Here is a 27,459-nt window from a genome sequence, read left to right on the forward strand (position 1 = left end):
TTGTTTTTTTGGTATTGTAGTGTTTCGGGTGTTTGGTCTCGGGATTTTGGGTGTCGGTAGAGTGAGTGTTAAGTATTTAGTAGTGGTTCCATAGATATATATATATTTTATGTATATATATATATATATATATAATATATATATATATATATAATATATATGTGTGTGTATATACAGATATACATTTCAATCTATAAAGCACAGTTTTTGGCTCACCATTTTCCAAAAGATGAATTTTGAAAATGTTGAGCCACCCCCCCCCCCCAAAAAAAAAAAAACAAGCCCATTGTTGCACCACAGTGGAAAAAAAATGGAAACATTTTCAAAAAGCACACAGCCAGTTCACACAACACACTGCATTGATACTTTCTGTGACAATTAACTTTCAAAATAAAACTTCTCATAAGACAACCTATTGAGGACTCATAATGTATGTGTGTGTGGATATATATATATATATATGTATGTGTGTGTGTATACATATATATATATATATATATATATATATATATATACACACACACACACACACACACACACACACACACACACACACACACACAGTCACGCATACAGACACACAGTCACTGAATAGTAATGTAATATATTTGAAACATTTTTTGGTATGACATTGCTACTGTATTCTAGCCATTGTTTTCATCCTGCTTACTGTATTTATTAATTTCTACTTTTGTATACTGCATTGTACTGGGCTTTTACCCATGGGCTTCCACCAAAAAAATGAGCTCTGCCCAGCGGACCTTCTGAGTTAACAAAATAAATAAATAAGATGGCTGGTACATATAATACGTGTGACATTAGTCTGAGCTTTCAATATTCAGGATACTGTTGCTTTTGTTTCTTCTGGCATTTACTGAAAGTAAATAAGTTGAGGAGAGCTCTCAGTCACCATACTCCACCCTGGTGGGGGGTGGGTAGATTAACATAAAACCTTTCAGCCTCTCCTTTGTTAGTGGGCCATCCGTTGTGCCTGTTCATGTCTCAAGAGCTCAGACCACTTTTGCCAATGAATGTACTGCTTCATCACTCCTGGGTGAATAGGAAGGAATTTTAAATACATATCAAGAAATCCCTTCAATAATATAAAAGGGGAGGGAGATGCTAATATTTTGCTATTAACTGGCTTTTATAGTTTTTTTTTTTACTTTTTATTTGATTTATTCAGTAAAATCATTATAACACAACAATCTTCTAATAACAAGTAAAAACTAGATACGGAGTCCATAACAGAAAACATGTTATATAAAATTATTAAAACCTTTCCAATAGATCTTTAAGTTTTAACCATGACATTTGTTTATGAGTAATATTTGATGTTCTAGCATGAACTGTTTGTATTTTCCTATTAATGTACATGTTTGCTAGACAAATAAATTCTGAAAAAGAGAATTTATAGTTGATATACTTTTATAGTTTTCTGATATAAGACTCAAAATAGTTTTGTGAGAATAATTAAATATTTGTAACAGAGATTTATTCCATATATATAAAGAAACAGTATTAAAAATGTGTTTTGAAAATGTTGCCCTTTTGATGATGCTGATATATTTTGACATGCTCTGTACCTTTTATTTATGACGTCTAGCTACAGGTGTGGGATACTGCAGGACAAGAACGTTTCAAGACAATAACCCAGAGTTACTATCGTAGTGCTCATGGTGCTATTATCGCATATGACATCACCAGTCGTAGAACCTTTGAATCGCTTCCACACTGGATTGATGAAGTGGAACGATATGGAGCTGCCAATGTTATTCTTATGTTAATAGGTATGTCACATTCCCTTTCATTTGTTCTGTGACTGAATTGTTGTAAGATGACAGTACTGTTTAGCAGTGTGATGATGATTTACCAAAGGTTAAGTTATTAGTAGTATGTCTTTAGTTCTTGATATTTATTTATTTATTGAATAACTAGACAAGTGAACTGGGTCTTGTTGGGCCCTCTTCAGCCATGTCCTTAACTAGAAGGGCAATGATGGCATAAAATATGTATGGCCAATTTAATGTATCCAATTAACCAGCACAATTTTGAGATGAAAGCAGAGAACCTCAAGAAAACCCATGCAGGCACAAAGAAAATTTGCAAACATGAAAGAAAAAAAAATGCTATTTCAACATGCAGATCAAAGTGCTATGAGTGCTACAATCTGGATAGATTTGAAGGAAGATTTGAAACAGCTCAAAGGGAAAAAGTATGCACATGTATATGTATAGACATAAGTATGGCCGAGTGCCGGTGCACATACAGAGCAAGAAGATGGTCAAATGGAGTCCTAGGCAAGGTAGTGGATCAGACCCTCCCCCCAGCAATTCCAGTGTCCCATCACTTGTCTCTCTCTCTCTATTTACCATAAACAGTATTCAAAGATGTGAATGTGCATATTATTTTGTTCTTTACTTTTACAGTGATTAGAGATGTATATTTAATTTCAAACATTTATTTCACATTTTATAGCACAAACACTGATAGCTATTTGCTAATCAAAAACAGTTGCACACTGAAATCAGACTTAGCATGAGAAACATAAAACCTTGAAGATCATACTCATTAAAAATGCTCACGTTCATTGAAAATGCACCTGGCCAGTGGTCGACTAAGTGTACCTTGGTCCATAGGCTGAACATTTCAATCATAAAAGGCCACATTTATGGCCACTAAATCAATCATACATCACATGCCTGATTGTGATAAAAATGGCTACAATAAAGTATTTCAATTTGCTTTTTGTAAATCGCCCAGAGGTTCCAAGAAGTCCGTCGTACTAGTGGCATTCTGGCTATTTTCAGCCATTTTCAGACCTCACCTGCCCACCTAAAAGCCTGCTCTCCAGGTAGTCTACTTTCCACCCCCTATAGTGCCACACAAAGTGAAAATTGCATCTGTCCTATGAACTGAGAAGACAGACAACAAAGTATGTATCTACTGCATCCTGCCTTCCACAAATAAGCTATAAAGTTTTTTTTTTTTGTTAACTTTTAAGTAATATAGGAACAAAACAAAAAACAAAATGGGCTCTCTCCTGCTCGTCCAGTATGACTGCTGCTAAGGCCTCCTACCCTAGTTTTTCTAATCCTTAGGTACTTCTGTCTAGACTTCACTCCATTTGTTTTGTTTTTTTTTAGTTTTTTTGAACCAAAGTAACTCCATAGAATCTTTCAACTTGAGATCGTAGTGTACAAATAATTTTGTCAGCCACTATACTTACTTGTTTGTTTTTTTCAGTGCTTGCACAAAGATTTCCTTTGGCTCTGCCGACTTGAGCTCTTTCCTCCTCCCCCTTTCCTTCAGTAACCCATCCCACTCCACCATAGGTTCATAGGTTCATACTAGGCTATCTGCCCTAGGGCATTTATAAGCCTAGCCAGAGTGTGTTTGGCTTTCGCCACCCATTTTAAATTAATTTTGCTATGCGTTTTTTGAGGTTAGTATACTGTCCCTCTGTCTAACAGTGACACAGAAGTGATACCCGGGGTAAACCTACGATCTCCCATCCACTCATCAAGATTCCTCTTGAAGAGAGTCAATGTGGGACTCTGCCTAACCTGGACTGGGATTTTATTCCAGAGTGAAGGGAGCCTCTGGGTTATGAATCTGTCCCTCCAGCATGTCCTATTTATTTCAGTGCTGAGGTTCAAGTCTCTCGAGCACGTAGCTCGATGGGATTTGGATTTTCTGAGGTGCAGCATGTCCATTAATTCTGGGTTGGACATGGCTTTATACATCAAGCACAGATCGCCTCTGAGCAGGCGGTATGCCACTGAGTAGAGCTGGAGTTTCTTTAACCGGGCAGCATATGGCATCTGTTTGAGTCCTTTGATCCTCTTGGTGAGGTACTTTTGTGGTCTTTCCAGTTGCTGCAGGTGTCTGGTAAGGTACATCCCAAAAGGGGCATTGTACTCAATTATGGGCCTGATGAGGGATGAGTAAAGAGGTACGATGACCTCCCCTGATCTAGATGTGAATCCCTTCTTGATTAGGTGGGCTATATAAAATGTTTTTCTAACCACTTTGGCCACGTGGTTGTCAAATGAGAGACTGCTATCAACTTGGGTCCCCAGGTCCCTAATGACTTCTTCTGTACTTAATGGATTACCACCTATGTGGTAATTTGTGGGCACTTTGTTTTTGCCAAAGGGGATGACTATACACTTTTTGGCGTTTAGCTTGAGGCCATGGCTCTGGCACCAGTTGTCTGTTTCTATGAGGCCCTTTTGAAGGATGCTTGTGTCGGCTGGGGAGTTGATTATGGCACCCAGTTTGCAGTCATCTGCGAACTTGGTCAGCCACAGTCCTTCTGTGTTGGCCTGTACCACCGAGAAATATATACTGAACAAGAGAGGTCCCAGGACTGAGCCTTGTGGGACGCCACTTGTAACTGGTTTGGAGTCTGACATGACTCCAGCAATTCTAACCATGTGGGTTCTGTCCTTGAGCCAGTTTGCAACCCATCTAGTGACATAGGGGTTTATATTTAAGCTGGTGAGCTTATCTATAATGCCCGAGTGGGGTATTGTATCGAAGGCTTTTGCGAGGTCCAGGTAGGCTGTGTGGACCACCTTCCCCTCGTCAATGGCCTTGGTGACTGTTTCAAAGAAATCGACCAGGTTTAAGAGGCAGGATCTGCCCTTAACAAAGCCGAACTGGGCAGGATCCAGTGTCTGTAGGTCCCCAATACCTTTATTTATGAGGTCCATGATGATCCTTTCCATAGCTTTGCAGACCAAGCTAGTCAGGCTTATGGGGCGATAGTTTCCAGGATCCGTTGAGGCACCACCTTTGTGGAGAAGGACCACTGTTGCTGTATGCCACTCTTTGGGTACATATCCTGTAGTAAGGCTAAGACTGAACAGTAGTTTTATGTTTGGGTTTAGCTCTTCTTGGAGTTCATGTAGGACGCAGACCGGGACACATCTGGTCCCATTGATGCTGTGTTTTTTGCTTTGGAGAGGGCAGCTCTTACCTGAGCATCTGAGATGTCAGGGGGGCAGCACTCTGTTGGGATAGATATTTGCCCTTTTGGTGGGGAGAGGGGGAGAAGTTTGCACTGAACCTGTCAGCTAGGATGTTGGCAATGTCTGTGGGCTCGGTGTATTTTTTGTCATTTTGGACTAATTCTGAGCATATCTGGGAATTCCCACCCAGGTTCCTAACATAACTAAAGAAAGCCTTGTGATTATCCTTAGTGTCCTGTGCAATTTTTCTCTCGAAGCTGGCCTTAGACGATTTTATGAGTGCCCGTAGTTTTTTGCTAATACTGATCAGAGATGCCTTCCCTTTTTGGGATTTTGCTCTATCATGTAGTAGCTTCCTCCTTCTATTGTATAGTTTGTTTATGGCTGGGGTCCACCAGACAGGACGTCTGCCTTTGGAGGATTGGGTCTTGGTTTTATTTGGGATTGCATGATCCATGCATTCCTGAAGGTGTTCATAGAATGCTTTATAAAGGATTCTGCGGTCTGGGCCGTATTTTCCACAGGCCCGGGGGCTTTGAAGGATTTTGCCTCGGTTTTGAGGCATGTGAAGTTTTTCACTGTGGTTTTCTGGGCAGGGGGTGGGGTCGGGATGTGAATATCCAGTAAGATTAGTTTATGGTCTGATCTTACCAGTGAGGGATACACTTCTGGTCTGGAGCATAGTGTCCCCATGTTGGTGATGATCAGGTCCAGTATGTTTTCCCCTCTTGTGGGAGTGGTAACAAGTTGTTCCATAGCATTTGAGCTTATAAATTCTAGGAACCTTTGGGCTAGGGTGTTGGAGCTAGAGTAATGCTCCCAGTCTATGTTTGGGTAGTTGAAGTCGCCCGATATAATGGTGTTTGGAGAGACCTTCATATTTTCCAGTATAGTTTTCAAAAAGGGCTGACGCCATTTCTAAACAGTCCCTTAACAGTCCGTCATACTCGTGGCATTCTGTGTGAGTTTCAAATGTATTTATGTTACTTTATCCTGTATATTGTTATTTAGTCATGAGAAGAAACTGCTATTTAAACCATGTAAAGCAAATCACTAGAGCCTGTTTTACTACTTAGGACTGAATACTTGACTGTATTCCTATTTCTTGACTATAATTGCTTACGACGATTCTTTTTTTAAACTGCTGAAGTGAGTTTTTTTTTCCTTTGGACAATAAATGGCGTCCTTGCTTGCTAAAAAGGAAATTTAGCTTATGTAGTGAATAGCAGTGTTCTCGCTCACTACATAACATTATAAGTGTAATGTACTGGAATGAACAGGATTATAAGATTATCTAATTTATAAGAACTGCTGAGTGAACTTATTTGGATAATTTGCAACATACCGTACTTGAATGGTAGTGCTTCCTCTCGTATAGCGAGCTATGCATCTAATAGTGTACAAAAGGAACGTTTAAAACACCTGAATATGTTGTAGCTTTATTTGTTCTGTGTTGTGAAACCATGTGTGCTGCAGTTTACTTTTTTTTCTAAAGAAAGCTGCTGGTTCCAGTTATACTTAAATGTTTGTGTCACATTTCAGTTAAATGCAGTTGTACTGTTGTTGCTATAGCCAAGACCTGTACCTAGATATTTTTGTTTTCTAACATTTTGGCCCTCATTTTACTCTCTTCCACATATTTTCATTTCCCTAGCTATTTTCAGCCATTTTCAGACCTCGCCTGCCCACTTAAAGCCTGTTCTCCAGGTGGTCTACTTTTCATCCCCTATAGTGCCACACAAAATAAAAATCGCAGCTGTCCTATGAACTGAAAAGGCAGACAACAAAGTATGTATCTACTGCATCCTGCCTTCCACAAATAAGCTGTAAAGGGTTTTTTTGTTAACTTTTAAGTAATATAGGAACAAAATAAAAAAAAAAAAACAAATCAAAATGGGCTCTCTCCTGCTCGTCCAGTATGACTGCTGCTAAGGCCTCCTACCCTAGTTTTTCTAATCCTCAGGTACTTCTGTCTAGACTTCCCTCCATTTGTTTTTTTATTTTTTTTTTTTAACCAAAGTATTTCCATAGAATCTTTCAACTGGAGATTGTAGTGAACATTTTTTGTCAGCCACTATACTTACTTGATTGTTTTTCTCAGTGCTTGCATGCAGGTTTCTTCCCACTCCATTCATCTTTTGCTTCACTTGAGCTCACTCCGCTCCCCAACCCTACCCCCATTCCCATCCACCCCTACATCAATTACATTTATACTTCCATACACCCCATCCCTTATTACCTAATTCTCACTTCATTTCCTTTCCCCTAAACCCAACATCCTAACTACCAACCCACCCCATACCCCCTACATTTACATATCCCTCACCTCAAACTCCAAAATCTATACCTACAACACACCCATCTCAGTCTCTTGCCTGTGCTAATACTATGTCTCTTCCCCACTCCTCTCCATACCAACTAACACTCTCTCTAATATTAATAATACTGACAAACCTAATATTCCTAAAATCACCTTATCTATCTCCGAAGACTACACCAGTCACCAATGTACACTCTGCAACACTAACCTCCTATTCTGACATATCTTCTAGCCTCATTCAACATAACCCTATCTTTCTCTTAAAACCTAAATACTTTTCTTATAGCCACTCAATCCCATTCACATTAGCATACAAACATCAGTCTAATGTGGCACGCAAATGACCTTGGCTAACTCCCCCTATCACTAAACTTTTTCTCTTCCTATGTGGAGATATTCACTCAAACCTAGGACACAATCCTACTACCCCCAACAGCAATAATTCCCATAGATCACTACAATTCACCAATATCAACCTCCAAAGCATTAGGAATAAAATTCCTGAATTCCATGCCTGGATATCCCAGACTAAACCAGACATACTTGCCAGTACTGAAACCTGGCTAAAACCATATATCAAAGGACCCAAATTCCTTCCACCTGGTTACTCCTGCCTCAGAGCAGACAGACCCTGCAAAAAGGAGGAGGAATTGCCCTATTCTTTCCACATAGCCTCTCCATTACCCCCTACTCATCTCTAATACTCCAATTCTCAAATGCTGAAATACTAATCGCTTTCCTAAACCTAAATAACAACAAAAGCATATGTATTACAACATTATACCTACCCCCAGGAAATAATACCCCACTTCTAGAAGAAATCATAGCTTGGTTCTCCTCAAAAATTAACAACGAAACAATCATACTTGGTGATGTGAATATAAATTGGCCCAGTCAGGTAGATAGCTCCTTACCCCCCAACATCAACCTCTACAACTTTATCCAAGTAATCACAAATATAACCAGACACGCTAAAAACAATAGCAGTGGCTCAATCATAGACTGGATCCTAGTTTCTGACCCCAACAAGTTCTCCAAAACAGGTACCCTTCCCTGCAATATCAGTGACCTCCACCCAGCCTATGGCATACGAGAGACTTCCCAACTGCCAAACCAACTTCATTATATACTACGGTGAACCCATACTAATTTCAACCAAGACACTTTTAATGACCATCTAAAATCTATTAACTGGAACATACTAAAGACCCTTCCTCTAGATGAAGCAGTTGAATTTTTTAATTCAACCTTCCTAAAAGTCCTAAACTACCATGCTCCTCTGCACCGCAAAAGAGTAAAAACAAAAAACTGCATCTGGCTCTCTAAAAGCACCAAGCAGGCCATGGTCATAAGAGACAAAGCCTGGAAAAAATGACATACAACTACTAATCTCTCTGACCTCCAACAGTACAGACACTTTTGCAACAAAGTTAAACGTCTAGTCATCAATGACAAAAAAATCATTATATTAAATTGCAGCATAATTTCAAACAAAACCCAAAACAATTCTGGGCCTCAATATCCACACTATTAAACCCTGGTTCAAAAAGTAATCCCTGTCCACACCATGAATAAACGTTGTACTCCCTATTTTGTTATGAAGAAATAAATTACATGTGTTTTATTGACATTTTTGTATGAACTACATTGTACTGTATAATGATTACTAGCATCGTACTATAAGATTCAGCCAGATTTAGCACATTTTAAATAAAAGAGCATTTATGAGAGCATAAGAAATAACCACCTGATAACATATGCTAGGTCAATATGCACAATCTCTGCAAAAGTAAAAGTCATCTGAATAATTCCACATTAAAGAGAAGTATTGCTAATGTAAATGCTGCTGTCAAACAACTTTGCATTTCAGTGCTTCACTTACAAATTCAGTGCCTGCTGCCCTTGAAGAATAAATTACCTAAGATGCATTCAAATAATGTTGTGCTGGTAATATTGTCATAACATTTCCTGAACTAGGTTAGTTTTCATTAGAGTATAGCTGGCAAATGACAACAGGGTCATAGTTACTTGGCATGTAGTCCAGGAGACTATTAAGAAGTTTAGCCCAAATTCTCAATTGCTCCAAAGCACTATCTGGTTAAGTTACTTGCTTAATGTCACACAGTAGGTAAATGAAGGTGGAAAAATTGAAACTGCACTCTTGCCACAGAAAGCAGCTCATTAACAAGTTGAAGCTTTAATCTTCGGCAATAATTGCCAGAGTAGTTTTTAACTAAATGTAAAAATACTGTACAATTTGATCTTGTCGAGAAAACTGTATCTCAGTAATTTGCAACAATGACTCACCAAGAGGATCAAAGGGCTCAAACAGATGCCATATGCTGCCCGGTTAAAGAAACTCCAGCTCTACTCAGTGGCATACCGCCTGTTCAGAGGCGATCTGTGCCTGACGTATAAAGCCATGTCCAACCCGGAATTAATGGACATGCTGCACCTCAGAAAATCCAAATCTCATCGAGCTACACGCTCGAGAGACTTGAACCTCAGCACTGAAATAAATAGGACATGCTGGAGGGACAGATTCATAACCCAGAGGCTCCCTTCACTCTGGAATAAAATCCCAGTCCAGGTTAGGCAGAGTCCCTCATTGACTCTCTTCAAGAGGAATCTTGATGAGTGGATGGGAGATCGTAGGTTTACCCCGGGTATCACTTCTGTGTCACTGTTAGACAGAGGCACAGTATACTAACCTCAAAAAAGGGCATAGCAAAATTAATTTAAAATGGGTGGCGAAAGCCAAACACATTCTGGCTAGGCTTATAAATGCCCTAGGGCAGATAGCCTAGTATGAACCTATGAACCTATAATGGATGCTGAAGCTCATACTGTCCTGATCATTACTGCAAAAATACAGAGGATATCACCTGATAAATGTCAAACCCTTTGTTGTTGCTGAACCCTTTACTGTTACTGAAGGCTGTAAAGAAGGTACTGAAAATATATACTACTAAAATGTAACATGGTCAGACTATATTACACAATCCAGGCATATAAATAGATTAACTAATTCTTTAGTGCAATGAATAAAGCAAAACAATTATGGATAATTTAACACCTGCAACAGCTTTTGTTCAAAAACCCAGAAGTCATACAAAAATCAGAATTACTGCATATAGCTGTTTTGGGGGGGAAATGGGTCTTACATGCTTACAGGACACTTAGCTTTCATTTTTAATCTCTCTATGTCTTTTCTGTCATCAAGAATAGCTATCCTTTCTGGCATCACTCAGTAAGTACAGAGCTGACCTACTAGAATGGCTAATTATGCTGTATTGTTAAAGAATAACCGTAACCTCCGCTGTCAACAGAGACAGGTTGGTGGACAAATAGGGTCCTATGCAGGGGTAATGAATCAGGCCACCACCACCCATACCAATATCCCATTACTTGGCCCTCCCTCCCTCCCCAGTTAACATAAACACAGTTCAAACCTATCAGTATACATATTATTTTCTTCTTCACTTTTACAATTTTTCTAGGAATATGGATTTCATTTAAAACTATTATTTCAAATGAAACAAAAAACTAACAGCCATTTTATAAACAGAACAAAACACTGTCACATTGAAAACAGACAAAGCATGAGAAACAGCACACTTCTGTTTCCTCGAGCCTCACATTTTGTGAAAATGTATTTGGCAGCCCATTAAACTACAAGAGATGTACTAAGATTCATGCTCAAATAATATATAGTGAAGTACCAATTAATGTCTGTGTGAAGAATGCAGGAATTCAAAAGACAAATGTATAAAGCATTTGTTAACAGCCTGGGACAGCCCACTGGACATGTGTCCCTTTTGAGGAGTAACCAAGGAGTACTGTCTGGTGAAGTAACTTTACAGAGTCACAGAAGACAAATAAAGGCTGAAAGAATCAAACCATTAACTACATGAAACAGCTGTTTAACAGCTCATAACCTTACTCATCTGCACTAAGTGCTAGACAAACTGTTGTAGCTCAAACAATGCATTTCTCACACATGCCTACAAACAAACAAGCCGAATTATATATAATTATAGTTAAAATATTAACATTAACTCACAGACTTCATGCTGTCCAATTTATTCACACCTAAATAATAAACACACTGACAACATTAAGAAAACCAAGGATCACATTAAAAAACATGGCTCATGTGATAATACTTCTGTTTACTAAGATCTGTTTCCTTCCTTTACACCACAGCTTTTCTAGTTGATAGGTACTAGTTACACAACTTGTAGTCCATGGTGCCATTGAGGAATATAGCCCAAATTTCCAGCTGCCTCAAAGCATTGTCTGGTTTAGGAATTTACTCAGTGACAGGGCATGCATATGAAGCAAAACCAGGGATGTTCTGCAAAAGTGGAGACAAATAAAAGCAGATGACTATAAACCAATTAAAAGGTTATCGGAACAGGTTTTGCATCAACGTGTGTGTGTGTGTGTGTGTGTGTGTGTGTGTGTGTGTGTGTGTGTGTGTGTGTGTGTGTGTGTGTGAAAGAGGTAGGTAGGTAGCATACTTCTCAACTGTCTAGATTTTTGCAGAATGTCCAGATTTTTGCCCCATATTTTTTGGTCTGTTCCTCATAAAAAGGGCTGAAATTTCAGACTTCATATCCTGGCAATGACTTATCAGCATTTCTCACTTAGTATACTCTAACTCTATGGTCACATTATGTATCTATATCTTTTTCAATTGGTGAGATTACTTTGTTGGCATACAACACTCAAATAGCGATTGTTTTAGTTGGTTCCTTATAAATAATGTTTTTTATTTCTGCCTTAGCGATCCCAAAATAATTCTCCTATTTTCCCTGGTCCCCAAGTATTAAAAGGTTGAAAACCACTGGTGTAGAGGATTAAGACTCTTGTCTTCTATAGCCAAGGCACAAGTAAATTAACTATACTGTCCACACACACACACACACACACACACACACACACACACACACACACACACACACACACACACACACTGCACTGTTTAAAAGAAGCACTCATAACTCACACATTCCTTGGCACTGTTTAAAAGAAATGCAGAAATTATTATTATTACCTCACACACCAAGATTAATGCTGGCTAATGCTCATATTGAAAAAAACACATGCCAGCTGGCTGTTCTCACAAACATGAAGAATAATGCTGACTGCTGCATTGTTTAAAAGAAACGCTCATACTCACCCTGTTCTGCTGCTCGGACTGAAAAGACAAATACTGGCTGCCTGTTCTGAAAAACACAAAGAGTAATGCTGGCTGCTGCAATGTTTAAAAGAAATACTTGTACCTCCCCTGTTCTGCTGGTCATACTGAAAAGACAAATGCTGGTTACACGGTTTAAAACAAAAGAAAAGCCCTTACCTTTCCTGCTGTCCCAAAGAGTCACACACACAAAATGTTATCTGTTTGTTCTGCTGCAAAATGAAATCTTCAGTCCTCATTCCAGTTCCAAATTGCTGTGTGTGTGTGTGTGTGTGTGTGTGTGTGTGTGTGTGTGTGTGTGTGTGTGTGTGTGTGTGTGTGTGTGCGTGTGTGCGTGTGTGCGTGTGTGCGTGTGTGTGTGCGTGTGTGTCCTTCCTGCCATCTCATTGGCTGAAAGCATTCATGCTGGGCAGACAGGAAACCCCAAAGCTGCAGTACTGAATATCAATATCAAGCAAAGAATAAAGAAAAACTATTTTTAATTTTAATGTCATGGCTGGGCCCACAAGCAGCAATGGGCCCTAGGCAGCTGCCCAGGTCTCCTAGTGCTGGATTCGTCCTTGCACACATAATTGTGTGGTTAATTCATAACTAATGGTTTAGAGGCACTCAAAATGCTGATAAAATTACCAGATTCACAAACCATATTTCCTGATGCATACAAAAGCTTATACGGCCACAATGAGCTGTTTGTAACTTTTCGGTTATTTCAACTCCCAACAAGAAGCATGGCCAAGTCACCTGGCTCTCTGTGCAGGTCACCAAACTGGTGTCTCCTTGAATTCCAAGTACAAGTACTGCACTCCCAAACCACTGGCATTTGCTGATCACAATCCCAATAGTTTACACCCAGGGCAGCTGCCCCACTTTGCCATGTCCTAGTTATGGCTTTCTACATGATGACAGGATGCAGTTGCTGTTACTTTAAGAACTGTTTAAAGAACAATATTGGATATTCAAGGGATCCACACCTCTCATCTGTGCAGATTTTCACAGAATGTCCAGATTTTTGCCTCATAATTTTGGTCTGTTCCTCATAAAATTTCGATTTTCTAGGAAATCATTGAGGGTTAAAGCCAAAAAATAATGACAGACGTCTGAGTTTCAGACTTTGTGTTCTTAAAAAAACTCATGCTAAAACAAAATCTGTTATTCTATCAACTTTCTAAGTTTGTAAGAGCAACATTTAAAAATTGTCCCTGTTTTTGGGCTTCTGTCCCCCCATTATAAATGGCTTTGTCCAGATTTCTTGCTCTTGGAGGTTGAGAGGTATGAAGGGATCCATTGTTAAAAAGAAAGGAAAAAAACAAACTAGGTTAGATAGACAGTAACATATGTATCATACGGTGACATTTTTACGTATAGTCAGTATGTGAGAAAGCATTACACTGATGAACACATACAATTTCCTTTAATAAAAAGCCAAAATTTTACACACTGGTTGCTAAATTTGATACCAAATGTTCTTGCATTTAGTTTTGGACCAGGTATTTTATTTTTATTTATTTTACATTTGTTAACCGGGGGTGTCTGACTGAGCCGAAAGGGCCCTTTTTCAGCAGAGGCCCGGGGAGAAAAAGCTCCAAGAGAAAAATTACAGACACATTTAGTTATTTAGACATGATCAGTATACACACAAATTACAAGAGACATGTTTTTACAGTGGTATGCGGCACATAAACAGTTACAGTGGAGAGAAACAAAAAAATATTCATTTTAAAAATAAAGGTAATTAATAGATTTGTGGTGTACAGCTGAAATTTGGAACATGGGTAGAATACATACATAGTACACAGGTACAGTACATACATTGCTGATTAGCCAGTGTTTGTGAGTAAGATTGAAAACTATTATCAAGTGCTCTAGATTTAGTATGTATATGTTATCCGCTTTCACTAGCCTGGGGAGCAATCATGGCACTGCCAACTTTGCTTGAGATGTTGCTTGATGAGGTCTTTAAAGGAGGCTTTGGATGATGTGTTTTGAATGCTAGTAGGGACAGAGTTCCATTTTTTAGCCACTGAACTACTATATAGTACATCTCCAAAGCTATTGTAGCTGTTGGTGACTTCTAGTAGTAGTTTGCTTGATGATATAAGAGGCCTTTTAGCTGAGTGATGTTGTCCTAGGTTTTTGAGGGCAGAACACTTATTGGGGAGGTAATAGATAGAATGACAGAGGCAGAGCTGATTATAGGTTAGGAGGTTGGGCAGTTCAAGCCAGTGGAGCTGTCTCAAAGCAGTACAGTGATGAGTTCTATATGAGAAATTTGCAGCAAAGCGGGCAATTCTGTTACAGCAGGCTTCCATTTTGCTTAGTTCAGTTTTGTTTTAGATTAGTCAGAATGGGAGATGCATAGAGTAGGGTGGACAGAAGTTGGGAGTGAGCAATGGCTGATCTTGTGTTGTTGGTAAGAAATGGTTTGATACGGTAGAGTGACCCCAGTTTGGCATGTACTTTTTTAATAGTTAAGTTGAGATGACTATCAAATTTTAGGTGGGAGTTTTTGGTTATTCCCAATAGCTTAGCCTGTGCCACTGGAGCAACTGGAGTAGCATTTGTGGAGTAGATAGTGAATTGACTGTTAGTGTTTTGTTAGAACTGGTTATAATCATAAGCTGAGTTTTCTTTGGACTGAGGATAAGTTGGGCTTTGGTAAGGTAGTTTTCAATGTCAGAGAATGCTAGTTGAGTTGTTTGCAGGACGGTGGGAATGTTTTGTACAGCACAGATTAAGGTAGTGTCATCTGCATACTGAATTATAGATGCATGCTGTGTGGAGGTATGGAGGTCATTTGTGAAGACTGTGAATAGTAGTGGTCCTAAGACAGAACCCTGTGGGACTCCTATAGTTATGGGCAGCTGAGGAGAGAGAGAATTTTCCCATTTCACAGCTTGGTACCTGTCAGTTAAGTAGCTTTGGAACCAGGTAAGAGTGGAATTTGATAGATGATATTGGTTTAGTTTGTTTAGCAGGATTTGGTGTGAGACTGTGTCAAATGCTTTGGACATATCCAAAAAAAGAGTTGACACTTGTAGGCTTTCATTTTTGAGACGGTTTACTGTGTCTGTGAAGCAGAGGTGGCTGTAGTGGTACTATGGGCCGGTCTGAAACCATGCTGAGTAGGTGACAGGATGTTGCTGTCTAGGAGATAGTTTAGCATCTGGGTATGGATGCATTTTTCTAGGATTTTGGCCGGGGGGAGAGTAAAGCAATGGGTCTGTAGTTATTAAGTTCAGTGGAGGTCCCGCCTTTATGTATGGGTGTAACATAGGATATTTTCCAGAGTTTGGGCACATAGTTTTCAACAATTAATCTGTTTATGAGAGTGGAGACTGGGATAGCAATAGCATCTGCTGTGAGTTTCAAGAAATATCTGGGGAGTAGGTTGGCTGCTGTTGATGAGGTTTTTAGTTTGGAGAGCATGCTTTTGATTGAAGTGGTGGAAACTGTTTTGAGGGTAAAGCTTGTATTAGTGTTATTTGTGTTGGGGGGGGATAGTGAGGAAGGAACTGTCCTGTGATACTAAGGATAGAATTGAGTTCACAAAGTGGGAGTTGGATTGTGTTTGATGGGAACTTTAGTGTCAGGGTGGTTGGTTTGGGGGTAGCCTTTTGGGTGGATTTTAGTAGCTGGTTTACATTTTTCCAAAATTTTTGCAGGTTGTGTTGGTATTTAGTTTGTAATGTTGTGTAGTAGGATTTTTTGTCCAGCCTAATGCATTTTTTTGCACGGTCGCGCAGTTCTTGGTACTTAGTTAGGCTTTGTGTTTCTTTGTTTTTTTGATAGTAAAGCCAGGCAGTGTCGCTGGACTTGAGGATTTGTTTCGTTTCTTTACTGAGCCAGGGGTTTGTAGAGGTTCTAATCTTGATTTTGCGCAATGGAGCGACAGTGTCTAGGTGTTGTAGAAATGTTTTGTTGAAATATGCTAGAGCCTGGTCAAGTGGGAGGGTTTTTAGGGGGGTCCAGTCACAGTTACAGAGTAAAGTGTTGAGAACCTCAGGAGAGAATTTTTTTGTGTTTCTAGTGGATATATAGTTAGTGGTTTTGCATAGGCTTGTTCTACTAAGTATAAAGTATATTATGTTGTGGTCACTTAAGGTGTCTGGGAGACTGCCTGTGTGAGGATACAATGTGGGGTTGTTAGTTAGGACCCAGTCAAGGATGGATTCCCTTTTAGATTTTTTATCACATCTAGTTGGAATTTGGACTAGCTGCTGGTAGCCATGGAGATTTATTAGATTACTAGGTGGTTCTGATATACAGGTGAACCAATCTAGGTTGAAGTCCCCCAGAATAAGGGTTTCTTGTGAGTATGTGGAAGAACACCAGGATAAGAAGTCTTCAAGGCTAGCAGGTGTATTACTAGGTGTAATATAGATCACAGTTGTGGTGATGTCCTTTTTAGGGTGAAGTTGAAGTTGTGAGATAAGTATGTCCCAATTATTGGGGGAGGGGTGGGAGTTTGGTAATTGATAGACAGTTAAGTTGGACTTGTACAGTAAGGCAGTTCCACCCCCTTTACGAAGTGGTCTGTCTTGTCTAATGATATTGTAGCTGGTAGGGAGAACTTCTGAGTTAGCTATGTTTTTATTTAGCCAGGTTTCTGTTAAAGCAACTACGTCTGGGCGTAGTGTGCTATTGTGGCCTGGAGTTCAGGTATTTTATTTTTGATACTTCTAATATTAATATTTAGCATTAAAAGATGGTTGGTTTTGCTGCTGTTGTTGATTTGCCCAGGGATGAAGAAAGTGGGGGTGTTATGTTCTGACATTTGTGTTGGAGCAGTTTGTGTTGGACAGGATGGATTTGGGCTTGGGTTGGGGTGGATATCCCCACTTATGGTGAGCCTGGAGTTAAAATGGTTATACAGATGCTGGAGTTTAGTGACAAGTGTGAGAAAGTATTGTGTTTTTTTTGGAGTAGGAATGAGAGCATATGTGTTTAGTTCTGGATTGGTCTGTTATGTAGTTCTTGAATAATTGTGGGCAGATATTATTATAATGTGTGGTGTCTATATACGAGAGTGCATAATGCAGTGTTGTGCTACTGAGTTTAGGGATATTGCTAGAGTGATAACTTGTGGTATTGTAAAGAATTATGAGAAGACAGACTAGACTTAGCTGTGTGATAGTCATGGTTATAAAGTTTAAGTTGTTTCTAGGTGGGGGGTCTGAATAGGAATTATAGGGGTTGCACTATCCACGGTAGTGGTGCTGCGGTAGCATTGTTGCCTCACAGTAAGACGTTGTCCCGTTTGATTCTCAGCTAGAGCGTCTTCTGAGTGGAGGCATGCGTAAATGAGCGTGCCTTCGTTGAAGGCTGTACGTCAGGGCTGGTAACTCGGCACGTAAAAATCCACTACCGAACATTAGCGGACTGGAGTTCCGCTGTGGCGACCCCTAACCGGGATAAGCCGAAAGACACAACAACTACATGTGGATGGGGAAGTAGTGTGGGTGATGTAAAAAATGCCTAGTGGGAATGACAGTGATTGGGAGTATTCTGTGTGGAGCAAGTTGGTGTGGTATAATGTGATATGACTTGAGGAGCTGTGATTGGTGGAGGTGATGTGAGGGTGAGCTGTGGTTGTGGCTATGATTACTATAAATGTAGAGGTAGTGGGGGTGGGAGGGAATAGGGGGCAGGGCAGGGGAGCGGAGAGAGCCCGAGCGTTAGCAAGGGCGAATGGAGAGGGGCAGAGCCAACCAAGACAAGAGAAAAAAGTAAATATTACTTTACAAATCTGAACACTTTAAACACATTCCTGAGGTCTAATGGTACCAGGCTGAGTAGGAATTCTGAAGCTGTAAGATTAGACTTTTCTCCAGTGAAGACAGACAGGTAAAATAAAAAAAAGATATACAGAAACAGAAGTACTCATCAAGGAATACGTTAATCATGTGTTTAATAACTGAAGGCAATGAATGGTATCACAGTGAAATACAGGTAATGTTACCTCTGTCTTTGACTACTTAATGAAAACTAATGCACTAACTAAAACATACTGCACTGTTTAAAAGAAGCACTCATAACTCACACATCCCTCAGCACTGTTTAAAATTAGTTATGGCTGGGACCCAAGCCGCAATGGGCCCTAGGCAGCTGCCTAGGTCACCTAGTCCTGGATCTGGCCTTGCACACATAATTGTGTGGTTTATGCAGAACTAACAATTCAGAGGCACTCACAAATGCTGATAAAATATCCAGATTCACAAACCATATTTCCTGATATATATATATATATATATATATATATATATATATAAAGCCACAACGAGCTGTCTGTAACTTTTCAAGTATTTCTGCCAACAAGAAACATGGCTAAGTCACCTGGCTCCCTGTGCATGTCACCAAATTGGTGTCCCCTTGAATTCCAATACAAGTACTGCACTCCCAAACCACTGGCACTCGCTGATCATAATCCCAACAGCTTGCACCCAGGGCAATGGGAATGCTTCTGGGAAATCATTGAGGATGGAAGTAAAAAAATAATGACAGACACTTGAGTTTCAGACTTCATGTTCTTCAAAAAACTTATGCTAAAACACAATTTGTTATTCTATCAACTTTCTAAGTTTGTAAGTGTCCCTATAGTGGGGCTCCTGTCCCCTCATTATACATGACTTTGTCCAGATTTCTTGTTCTTAGAGATTGAGAAGTATGAAGGGATCCATTGTTAAGAAGAAAGAAAAAAAACTTCTAGTGAGATTAGATAGATGGTGAAATATAATTATAGGGTAACATTTTTTCCATATAGTCAGTATTTAATAAAAACCCAAAATGTTATACACTGGTTTCTAAATTATATACCAAATGTTCTTGCATTTAGTTTTGGGTTAGGTACCAGGATAAGTAGGTATTCTAAAGCTGTAAGATTAGGCTTTTCCCCAGTAAAGAGAGACAGGTAGAATAAAGAAAAGATCTACAGAAACAGAAATACTCATCAAGGAAAGAGTTAATCATGTGTTTAATACCTGCAGGCAATGAATGGCATCACAGTGAGATGCAGGTAATGTTACCTCTTTCTTTGACTACTTAATGAAAACTACTGCTTTGTCTTTTGAGCTCAGAATTTGCAATCTCCTGTCAAGTATTTCAAAAGAAGGCAAATATGTCACACAGATCACAGGATAAACCTGATTCACAATTTGGTCACCATAATCAAAGGTAACATCTGATACCAGCTTCTGTTTAATGTGCAGACAGTATTGTAAGCATAGAGTGCAAGCATATTATGTAACCAATGAAACTAATAGCTATTGAAATACAATATGTAAAGTATGGGTGTTGCTCAATTTAAAGCATGAGGTACGGCAGACAATTAAAATCATTTCTCTTCTTGGAATTAGACCCAGACATTTAATGCTGATGAAAGACCACCACTGGTTTATCATGTCTGCCTGAGTGTTGTAGTCAGCCCTTCTGCTGTTGACAGTTTTCTACCCTCACCCCATCTCTTATTTCCTTTATCCTAGACACCACTGAACTCCCTTCAGAGAAGTTCAAGAGCTAATGAGACCTTTTTCCCCACACTGGAAACATTTAATCTGCTGTCCAGCATAATAAAATGTATTCTGCTGCGCTCCCACATAAAAAAACACTTAATGCCCTAATCTTCTGCCAGTGAGGGCAGTTGCACCCCCCCCCCCTCCCGAGGCTGCAGTCCAAACACTATGTCATCAACAACTTTTCCAGGACCAGCCAGCCCAATGCAGAAAGAACACAGCCAAGTCTAAAAGTACTAATTCACTCCAAAAATGAACTGTGGTAGTGAGAATATATGGCTTGGCCAATGAAATTACCACAAAGTTCTTCCACAGAGAAGAATCTTGCACACTATAATGTTTAATCAAAAAAGGATCCTGCTTCTGTGGCACTTCAGAACAAATGCCCTAAATCCTTTCACCCGCAATGTGAATAAATACTCATTCTGCATACATCGCACTGATCAGGGATCACTGTGGAAAAATGGACAATTTCACCACACAAAAAGTGTTCCAGGCTGAAGTTTTTGACTTCTTTCATAATATGCCAAGTAAGACCCTCAGATCCCCTTCTCTGCCTATCTCCTTTCTGCCACATGCAAGGTGGTTCTGTCAGAAAAATCTATAATGCAACCTGCTTTTCATTTTTTTTATCTAATAATAAACTTCATGCCCAGCCAGCCTACTGAGTATTGAGTTATAATGAAAGCCTTCTTTGATTTACAATGTGGCTTTTAAGGTCCTGTATAATAAAAACTATTCAGATGCTGAGCTGAATGGTTAGAAACAGCTGCCTGTCCACTGATCCACATGTTCTGCCTACAGGAGTACCCCTTTTCAATTGCAGATGTCAAAACTATATCTAAACCATACTGTTACATGTAAGATGACACAAGCCAACTCTATAATGAAGCAAGCAAAACACAATACAGCTATGCATCACCACGTATATGCATTGTAAAATTACAGTAGCTGCAGCATCATGCATGTACCAGCTTGTTATGTTACAGGTGAACTGAGAGGGTATTATGAATTGGAGAAATACTAGCTCCTCTACCCGTGGAGATCCACCTAAGGCAGTAACTGTATTTTAAGACATCAGCTGTTGCAGAGTTGCCACACAAACAAACTGGAGTATTGTTGCTATGTAAAGACTACTCTGAGCAAGATATTTAAATAACTACATTGGAAATAGTAACCCTGGCTTTGAATAAATTCTGAAAAGCAATTTTATTAGTGATTTCATACACCCAGTTTTTTCAAGATGCAGCTCCAAAATCAATACTCTGGAGCATTTCTCCCCGGGCCTCCGCTGAAAACAGGCTCTGTGGAATCTAGTCGGACTTTCCCGGTCAACAAATGATAAATAAATAAATAAATAAATAAATAAATAAATAAAATAAATAATACTCTTGACTAGTTCAGTCATCAGAGGCTAGCAACTCTATCACTTCTAATATTACAGTGCATGAATTACATTAGAAAGATCTGACAAGCATTTTTAAAGAAGTGAAAAAAGTCAGTTAAACTACAGAGTGAATTTCACTGTATTTCTTATTATATCCACAGTACAAGTTATCTGGTAGTTTAGTCTGGTGGTTAGCACATAAGCTGCTTCCTGTAGTAAAAGGGTACAGCGTTTGCTTCCTTCCACCTCCTGAAGTGCTTCTGAGAAGAACTCTTGTGGGTAGTGGGCTTTCTGCTTCCTGCAGTCAAGGGTACAAGGTTTGATTACTTCCACCTCCATTTATCCACTGTGTTAATCTGAGCAAGTCACCTGCCCAGACAGTAATCCTGAGATTCCCCTGAAAAGAGAAACTTGTCTCTAATGGCCTTACCCATTTAACAAATGTATACATAAAAGTACAAATAAAGGTATAACTGTCAAATTCATCACTTGCCTCCTAAGTACACAAGTACAGTGGCAAACAAAGTACACCGTGAAACAGAACTTCTGTCTTCCTTCTCCTCCAGTAACATTCTTCTTTCCTCACAGTCAACCACTGCACATTTTTCAATCTGCTTCCTCAGAACACACATGTGAATGGTTATAATGTCAGTTGAGCATATGATAAGCATTGGTTTCAACTGCTTAGCCTTCAGAATTGGCAGTACAAGCAGTGATTGGACTGTTTGCCTAATTAAATCTCCAGGAAGCTAGTTTCTGTCTCTGATTCAGACCCAGCATGGGCTGAACCAATGAGACTGCATAAAATGGGGCAGTCAAAATTCAAAGTGTAACAGTGGAGCAGCTTCTGCAGTTAAATTTTAAATTGGAGCACTCTCCAAAAAGTGGCGCAGTTCATGGATGTTCCACTCTTAACACCCATGAATGTAAATCTACTGTTATGACTAATGCTTTGTGTTACATCCCTATCTCACACTTAGAAAGGCATTTCTGTACAGATGAAAACCATTATTGCTTGCCACTATTTTCTAGAAGTCTCAAAACATGGCTCCAATACTCAAATATCTGCCATTACCTTCTCATCTGAAGGTGGCACTTATCTCACTCTGGGATGCTACAACTCATTTTAGGATGTCATGTATCTCCAGTGGTAATGCCCATCATACCCAGGATGACACATTGTCACTCCTAGGATGATACCCTATTTCAGGACAGTGCCTTCCTCAATCTAGGGATGATACCTCATTTTTTCGTGCATTTTAACTGAGCAAAACCACTAGCCACAGCTGCTTCTATTCAGTGGTGACCTAGATGTACACTCTATTTAAGTGACTTGCTCTGAGTAATGCAGCAGACAAATGGAGATTGGGGGCTGAAACCTAGGACTCTAGGATGAAACTCCTTAGGAACCTGGTGAAACATAATGCAGGTAGATGCAGGAGTGATGCCCTGCAGGCAGTATTTTAGTCCATATCATTCTAAATCCTTAAATATTGACTGCACACAGTAGTTTACAATGCTGCAACAAATGTCATTCACATTTGCATTTGGGCTTATTGCAGTTCCACATTGCTGTTGCCTGTTACTATTGTCACTTTGCGGTGTACACTTTATATGATAACACCTATCTCCTTACTTTCTTATTACTGATTACTCTACTTTGGTTTTGTTATTAACTTAACACTATAAGCCCACCTTTGTCACATTAATTTATTATGCATATTATATACATTTCATATATGGTATAGCTTAGCTTTTACTCCTATGGGACATGTCTGCAAATGGCCTGTGTTTTAGCTAGTGCACATACCTAATTATTGAAAAACAGTAAATAAGCTGGTGAGTCTCCGGAATGGATTACTGATGGAGGTGAATTATACCAAAACTTTAGGTACCTATAAGTGAAGGCTGGACATAAAAGTTAGCGTTAAAAGAGTGTGAGTTACTTTGCTCAAAAATGCTATGAGTTAGCAGGGGCTTCCAAGATGGCACTGAGCAACAGTTTGATTTCAACTCCTCCAGTGTGAAAACAGAAACTGAAGAAAAGGACCATTAAAAGTCTGAGTAAAATTTAGTCATTGGCTAGTACTTAAACTACCTGGATGGCAGCAAAGAAGACATTTGGGGAACCTGAAAGAAAATCAACCAGAAAAAGTGAACAGAAAACTCTGGCTAGGAAGAATCTTGCAGCCATTCAGCAAAAAAGCAGTTCAAGTTTCAGCTTTGGTACAGGAGATGGCATTCAATCATTTAGAGGAAAAAATAATCAAATATATTCTGATGTGTAAAATAAATGAAATATTAAAGAAATATATCAACTCATATAACAAAAGGCTAGAGAAAATAGAATAAACTTTAACTAGATAGTCATATAAGCTAATAAAATTGCAAAACCCAGAGTCTTAAATAAAGAAAAGGCTAGATAAGCATGAAGCTTCTCAAGAAGAGCTGTTTCAAAAAAAAATAGCAGTTAGTAGAAAGAGCACATAGGGAAAACATGAAGTTTTCTGTTGTACCAGAGCTGAAGGACTATACAGTGTTAATTTTATGAAGGTATAAGTAAGCAACTGGACTGGTGTTTCACAGCATAGTTTGTTAACTGAAAGGGCACATCATGAGTATACTGCAAACTTCCAAACTCTTCCACCTCTCACCAACGTAAAACACTAGTTACACAAACCACCGCTTGCTTTACCATAAAGGGTGAATCCTCACAATTAAACCACAATGGGTTGAAGAAACAGCAACACCGTCCACTGGAATCAAACGTATTTAATACGACAACACAAAGAACACAAAGCAGGATTGAGCGCGCTTTCTTCTTGTCACCAAGACTTCATTAGAATCCAATACACACTGCTTCCCACACCATTAAATACTATTCAACCATTGAATAATTAATTAATTAGTTAATTGATTACCACTTAGATTACATTTATATTAAAAACATATATATATGTGTATATTTCATTTACTTACAACAACAACACTTAATATCCAACCTAAGAAAACACATTATTACTCTATTAAAATGCATATATATATTACATATATTAAAAATATACAACTATATAATGTATAATGAAAACAAAGTAAAGCTGAAGGAAACAATATATTTTTTCAAAATTTGGGGTTATTGGCTAAGAGTTTTAGTGCTGGCTTAATGGAAAGATAATCATTCATCCCACTAGAACCACAGGTGTCCAGCCTAAGCTGCCACATCAATTCCCTGTATTCAAGTAGGGACTGCCAGTCACCTCCCCTAACTCCCACCTTAACTTCTTCCAAAACCCAAAATTTTATATTAGCATTTCTACAAGTCTGGGTATGCCTATATAGTGCATTATTATCATTCCCTCTATTAATATCCCTCATATGTTCATAAATTCGTTGTTTTAACCTACGTTCAGTCTTACCAACATAATATTTTTCACATGTTAAACAATATGCCAAATAAACTACCCCTTTAGTTTGACAGGTGTAATACCCTTTACTTCTTAATTTTCTACCTAGTCCACTTAGTACAAGTTCTTTTTCCCCTGATATAAATGAACACTGCCCACATCTCCCACATTTATGTGTCCCCATTTTTTGCTGTGCTCCACTTGGATTAAGTACCTTTTTATATTCAAACAGCTTTTTAAAATTAGTATTTTTCCTATAACTAAATTTCAAAGTCTGCTTAAAATATTCTATACCTGTATTTAACTTCGAAAACATAATCCAAATCTCATTAATACCTTTCTGTATCCAGTTTATTCCCTTGTAGTAAGTAAGTGTTAACCTAGGTAGTTCATTCCCTTTATTTGTTTCATTATTACCTTTCCTAAAATCTCTTCCACCTCTTCCATTATTATTTATTGAATTAATCAGGAGTGGTGGGAAATCACTTTCCCTCCTCTTCAAAATTTCCTTTTTAACATTTTTTACAAGTTTAGATGGATATCCTCTTTCCAAAAATAATTTTTCAATAGTTTTCATTTCCTCCACACACTTATCATCTTCACTTGTCATGCGTGATGCCCTGATCATCTGACCCTTAATAATATTTCTTCTCAGAAAAAATGGGTGATCACTCTCAAAGTGCACATATGAGTTAGAGAAGCACCCTTTCCTAAAAACCCTTGACTCATAACAGTTCTTAGTCTCATTTTTTATGATTGTAACATCCAAATAATTAACTTTTATGGTATCGTGTTGAGATGTAAATCTTAGAAAGTTAGTGGTTGTATGCAGATATTCAAGAAATTCCTCTATCTTGTCTTGGGTACCACTCCAGACAATAAAAATATCGTCCAGGAAATGAAAATATTTTATGATATAATCCCAGTAACTGGATTTGAATAAATATTCAAGCTCCCAATAGAGCATTATTATGTTGGCATATATGGGGGCACAAGATGACCCCATTGCCACCCCCCCCATTTGATGGTATATATCCCCTTGAAAATATATAAAGTTATTCTTTAACACTAATTCCATGCTCTCAAGAACCAATCTATAATCATTACTACTCAAAAAACCAAATTCAGTTAACATATGTTCAAACCATAATAGACCTGTGTCATGTGGTATAACCGAAAATAGGTCTACCACATCTACTGTTAAAAAAATATAATTTTCATGGTATACCACTGTATTAAATTTGGTAAGAAAATCCCAAGAATCAATGAGAATGTGTGGATAGTATTTATAAAATTCTTTTAGTTTTTTATCCACATAAATGGCTAAAGTCTGTGTCTTTGAACACTGGGATGTTACAATCGGCCTCAGGGGAGGGTTATTTACATCCTTGTGAATTTTAGGGATGCCGAAAATCTCTGGAATTACCGGCTTGCTTACTTTTAAATAGTTATATAACTCCAAATCAATACTTCCTTGTAGTAAATTATCTTCTAAATAATAGTCAATTTTCCTATAACATATATTCAATTCATTTCTTGAAGCTATCTGATATCTATCTCCTGAATGTAGTATTTCCAGCATCCTACGTGTATAATCCCACACATCCATCAAGACAACCCCTCCCCCTTTATCAGGCTTCATGATTCTTATCTTTTCATTATTTTGTAACATCCTTAACACTTCAACCTCTTCTTTCTCTAAATTACTATATTCCTTAACCTCATTTTTGTGTTTAAAACCTTCCTTCACCATATTAATAACCTGTGTCTCAAAATGGTAAATATCTTGTTGTAAAGGAGGGTTAAACAGACTTCTTCTTCTAAATTTATCTACCAACTCATTCTCTTCTTTCTTAAACATGGATTTTAGATTTAACTTTCTTGCAAATAACTTTATATCCAACAAAATTTGCTCAATATTGGGTTTTTTGACAGGTATAAAGGAAAATCCCTTTGTAAATAAACCAAAAAATCCCGTAGTAACTTCAATTTCTGTGAAGTTGTAAATAAAGAAGTTCCCTTCAGTACTAATATTACAATTCCTTTGGAAACTAGTAACTTCCGTATTTACATCTTCCCACTGTTCTTCCACTATCCCTCCCTGGGAATCCACTATTTCTTCCATATTGGCTGAATTATTGTCAATATCATAGACAATATTGTTGTTATTATTAATGGTTCCCACCGGGAATGTTTCTTCAATATTATCCATAATCACAGTACCAGGACTATCTAAAAATGTAGTCCGTAATTCTATCTGTATGCGTTTCCTCCATATTGTTTCATCTGGTGGTATTTCCCTGTTATTTCTGCATATGAGGAGGGTCTGCCCTGTTTCTTTAGTCTCTCCGACCTCCGCGGACCTTCCTCTCCTTCCCCTAAAGGGTCAAAATGATCTAGTTCATTATTGCCTATTAAACTATTCTGTTCACCTTCATAATCGTTGTATAAGGGCTGAGCATCATGAAAAAATACCTTATCGTTACCAGAATTATGTTGGTATTCAAATGACCTTCCCCCACCCCTACCCACGGGGGAACGAATTCCATGAAAGTATGATTTCTTGGGATATTTAATAGGGTTTACATAGGCCCTTCCATCTTTGTAGTCCCTTAGATCACGTTCAAGCTTCCCCAGTTTTCTTTTATAATTCTTATTCAC

At 38.6% G+C, this 27,459-nt stretch overlaps 1 protein-coding gene across 1 annotated transcript in view; it reads left to right on the top strand.

Annotated features, from left to right (window-relative positions):
- RAB19 (RAB19, member RAS oncogene family) overlaps window positions 1–27,459 on the top strand; it is a 173,691-nt gene that overhangs the window by 135,438 nt on the left and 10,794 nt on the right. Inside the window, exon 2 of the mRNA XM_044088482.1 lies at window positions 1,607–1,790. Within this exon, the coding sequence (XP_043944417.1) occupies window positions 1,607–1,790 (184 nt within the window). The remainder of the gene's footprint in view (window positions 1–1,606; window positions 1,791–27,459) is intronic.

The sequence above is a fragment of the Protopterus annectens genome, chromosome 11.part0, assembly GCF_019279795.1.
Source record: "Protopterus annectens isolate FY-2018-M chromosome 11.part0, PAN1.0, whole genome shotgun sequence".
In the NCBI taxonomy this organism is placed as follows: domain Eukaryota; kingdom Metazoa; phylum Chordata; order Ceratodontiformes; family Protopteridae; genus Protopterus; species Protopterus annectens.